General features: G+C 38.9%; 1 protein-coding gene across 1 annotated transcript; it reads left to right on the forward strand.

Moving 5' to 3' along the window:
• Positions 1-1484: 1484 nt before the first annotated feature.
• Positions 1485-3848, forward strand: LOC308305953 (protein archease-like; the record flags this gene model as incomplete). The annotated part of the gene is made up of 5 exons (XM_080750852.1): positions 1485-1635; positions 2656-2680; positions 2782-2903; positions 3231-3313; positions 3804-3848. Exons 1-5 carry the CDS (start codon positions 1539-1541, stop codon positions 3846-3848), a joined length of 372 nt encoding a protein of 123 aa, XP_080606978.1. The 5' UTR covers positions 1485-1538.
• Positions 3849-4766: the final 918 nt, after the last annotated feature.

Below are 4766 nucleotides of genomic sequence, written 5' to 3' on the forward strand. Positions count from 1 at the left end.
GGGGACCCATACTCAACATTTCTAACATAAAACTTTAGGGTACTCAAAATGTCCGGGTTCACTTTCTGGCTACTAGACTATCTATACTATAATTTTGCGAATGTCTGAGTGAGTGAGTGAGTGAGTGAGTGAGTGAGTGAGTGAGTGTCTGTCTGTCTGTCTGTCACAGCGTTTCTCCTCGGTGGCTGGAGCAATTGATCTGAAATCGCATCACCATCAGCATATGAACACACCTGACATAACTGTGAAGCCCGTTTGTCACTTTCACAAATCGTATGCTGTATATTAGCATTTTTATGGTGTATCTATATCTATTTAGCCTACAGTACCTTTTGTGACCACACATGTTAAGGGAGGGGCGCTGTTGTTCAGGCCATGCACAATCACACACAAACCCACACACACACACACACACACACACACACACACACACACACACACAGGGTTCTGGCCCTGTTACAGATGTTGTCCAAAAATCATGCAGATCGGTACACAGTATCTCTGTAGCCGTTAAATGGAACGGGTATTTCTTACATTGATGCTCCTACATATTAGCATGCAAGCACCAGTTAAAGTTACTTTCCATCCCTCATATACTGTGTGCACAGTGCACATCCCATAACCCACACACTGCACATCATTTCGGAGCTCATATCTTTGAACGGGTAAGAGCTAGTATTGATAACTTGTCGTTTGTGTTCTTGTACTGTACTGTACTGTATTGTCCGTTTCGTATTGTCTTGTTAATTGTACGTCATGATGTTTTGAATAAAGATTTATATATAAAAAAATAATAAAAAAAATTATGGGTTACGCCCTGGTTACGCCCATAGAGTTATTCCAGAAAAACTTCTGGGAACCCAGATTACGCCCGTTACTACCATAGATATATGGTTACTCCCCCCTGGAAGAGGCGGAGTCGAACGCTAATTCTCGCTGCAACACTTCCGCCCAGGTCTCCAGTCTCCTAAACAGAGTAGGAGTGAAAAGCGACGTTATATTCCGTAACCATTTTAATAGTTTGAAGTCGTTATTTTTTTATTTACTCTTCTTTAATTTCAAGACTTTGTTTGTCTGGTTAATGTACATGTCTTTGGCGATTTTTACAAGGGAAATGTTTCAGGAGGAATGTGGACTGACTGACTTGGATGGCTTCACAGAGAGGTAAAGAAAAATAAACGCTTTAGACTGCAACAATCTATTGGCTAAATAAACGTTTCTTAAGTGTGTTTGTCATTCAGGGCTTTTGGGCTGTATGTCATGTAAAACTTGACTTTACAGTAGTTAGACACATTAGCATTAGCACATTGAATCTGCATAATTACAAATTACAGAGCCATCTCTCAGGTGTAACGCCGTAGTACTGCAGTACATAAGACAAACAGTGGGAGGCAGCAATATACCGACTGGCGTCCAGTCAGCTGGGAAGATAGAAGAAGAAGTTGGTCCCACGTGATCATTCCAGTCTCTCGAGTTGTGTTTTAGCATTTCTAACATTTATGTTTAGATAAATGAGTTCCTCTCGGACTGTCAGCTGAATGATCAGTGAAACTATGGACGACCGTGAACTAGACCTGACAGAGGAACAGAAAGCCACCAAAGCAAAATATCCTCCAATCAACAAGAAATATGAGTGTGAGTTTATTTACTGTCATAATAATGATGTAATCTGTGGTAAGAAGGTGTCCCTTTTAGGATGTGCGTCTGTCTATATATAGCTGTGTCTGTCTGTGATGATGTCTCCTAAATATATTTATCTCCAACAACATATGCTAAGTAGAAGAATGCTCTTTACAGAATCACTAATTGTAACACACACACACACACACACACACACACACACACACACACACACACACACACACACACACACACACACACACACACACACACACACACACACAATATCTCATAATGCATTTGTTGATTTATATTTTGGCTATCTGTAAAGTAACAGACCTAACTCATGGGACAGCAACCTTTTTGAAATAAAGTGCCATGTTTTTATTTTCTAGATAATCAGTGTGCCATGTCAACATACATTTTAATTACAAAATATCTTGACATATTTTGATTGGCAGGACATTGTTATAACGACCAATAGACCCAGAGAAATAACCACCTATCTCCTCGACTCCCTCCCCAGTCAGAGTTCAGAGTTTTAATTCATGTAGAATTATGTGCAAGATGTAACTTGCTGTAAACTAGCTAACTTCGTTTAACTGACCACGTTTAAAAAAGGTTTTGTTTTTAAAATAAGTGCCAGTGTGCCAGTGATCACCCTCCCCTGTGCCAATGTTGGCACCCGTGCCTAAGGTTGCCTACCCCTAACTTAGGCCCCATTTACACTGGCAGCCAAATCCAGCCTGAATCAGATCTGTGTCACATCCAGATTGGAATCTGATTTGTTCCATGTGACCATGTGACCATTTAAACCAATCCGATTCCAATCTGGATGTGGCACAGATCTGATTCAGGCTGGATTTGGCTGCCAGAGTAAATGGGGCCTAAAGCTGTCAAGTACATGTAGTGGAGTAGAGATGACCTCACAGCGCCAGCTTGTGAGGTCTGCTGTTACAACACAGTGTGACGTTTTCATATATAAAAGTAGTATGAAATGTACTCAAGTACCCATTACCTTTGCCATCTTTTCAGATTTGGATCACACAGCTGATGTACAGTGAGTACAGTACATTCAAAGCAAATGTAGCAGCTGTCAAATTTCAGTCTGCTTTCTTTTCCACGGTCAATGTTAATATGACTTTTATTGTGTGTTGTAAGAATCCATTCGTGGGGGAATTCTCTGGAGGAGGCTTTTGAACAGTGCGCTATGGGCATGTTTGGCTACATGACCGACACAGAGACAGTGGAACCCCTCGATACAGTAGAGGTCGAGTCAGAGGGTGAGACCAGTATGGTGTTTCACTTCACATAGAACAATCTATTGAAAGAAGTCTGTACAATGGTTCTATTTGTGCACTCAGTTTATTTAACACCAGATTTTATTGTGTACAAGGCAAGCAAATCTATATCTAAAAGACATATGCCCCATTTCAACATTGAGAGAGAGGGTCCAAAATTTATATTTTTAAATGTATATTTGGCAAATGTAAGATTATTTATGAGACACAGTTTACACATCACACGTCCCCTTGATAAAAAATAATATTTTTTTATTTTGTTATTACAATGTTACTGATGCTGTTTTTCTTTCTATTTCTCCTGACCAGGTGACGACATGGAATCTCTTCTTTTCCACTTCTTAGATGATTGGCTGTTCAAATTTTGTGCAGATCTTTTCTTCGTTCCCAGGGTAAGTGTGTTAAAGAATGTCTGTCTAATGCTTAATGTATAATCCGTCATACAACTGTGTTGCTTCCTGAAAAAAGTAGGTCTACATGTCATGCATTGTGAGCTGGTAGATGGGACACAATCTGGGAACCCAGATCAAAGAAATGGCGAAGTCTCGAGAGATTAGATGGGACATGACAATATGTAGACTCAACAACGACTTCTTTAGTTAGTTTAGTTGTTTCCTGTACTATCAATAAAGGCAAAAAGCCCCCCATAAATAAAATAAAGTACTGGTAGTTATTGTTTTCAAAATCTGAGTGAGAACAATGTGTAAGAGTGCATGCCTGGTTGTGTATAAGTTATGTGCTGCACTGCAAAATATGCAGCGTAAATGTACTTGCACACTGGCAGCATTTTTAAAATGACTTCAAACTGTTGTTTCAACTCATGACTATGTCCACACAGAAGGTGAATATTACGTGTGATAAAACGGCACAATTTCTATTCAGAAGAACAATGTTGATATTACACGAAGCATCAGCCTTTATGAATGAGGCTGAGGCATCAACTATATGAGTAGTTTTTATGCTAAATACTCGCTGTCAATCGTTTATTGATTTGTCCCCGGTTTGCCCCCGGTGCGTAAAGATCTTAGTTTGTATATCACTATATTGTCGGTGGGAAAAAAAATAAAGCACTGACTATGTGCAACTAAGTGCAACACCCATGGCTTATGGTAGAGGCAATACTCAATATTGTAGATCTGCTATTTTCACAAGCATTGGCTATTGGAATCAGTTGATCAAAGAGATTCTAGAACAAGAGAAACGCCTTAATAGTTGGAATCACCACTAGATGGCGCAGCGGTAGCGCTGAAGCCCACGCGTCTGATTTATGTTTCACCCAACACCCATCTTAGAGCGATGTCTCTGCTCTTGATTTGAATGAATAATGTTTTCCAAAGCTGTTTTGATCACTCAACAAAGTGAAAATCACCATTGCTGTTACATATTTATTATCATACACTGCTAAACAGATCTGATTCAATTATATGTAGCCTATTAATCAATCATTTGATTAAGTATGAATAGTATGAATAATACATTTTGGATTGTTCTAATGTATTGTATTAGTCTGGTTTTTGTGGACTATTATTTATTTCTGTTCAATAACATTCCATGCTGCAAAAAAAAAAGCAGCAGAGGACGGTGTTTTCCCCCATATAGATCATTTCTATTTGGTACAGGTACATTATTTGTAATTATAAACCCATAAACCCATGAGTTTCAAGATTATTATTATTATTTTCATTTATTAAAATCTGAATGAATGTTAGACTACTGTAAGACGAGCTCTGTGATGCACATATATTTAACATTCTGAATTTCACGTTTTAGTAACACATCACGATAGATTGGCTAACTTACTGTTACTGGACTAGATCACTATAGTCTAGGTCAGGGGTGGGCAAT

Source organism: Nannobrachium achirus (genome assembly GCF_963921795.1).
Source record: "Nannobrachium achirus genome assembly, chromosome: 20".
In the NCBI taxonomy this organism is placed as follows: Eukaryota; Metazoa; Chordata; class Actinopteri; order Myctophiformes; family Myctophidae; genus Nannobrachium; species Nannobrachium achirus.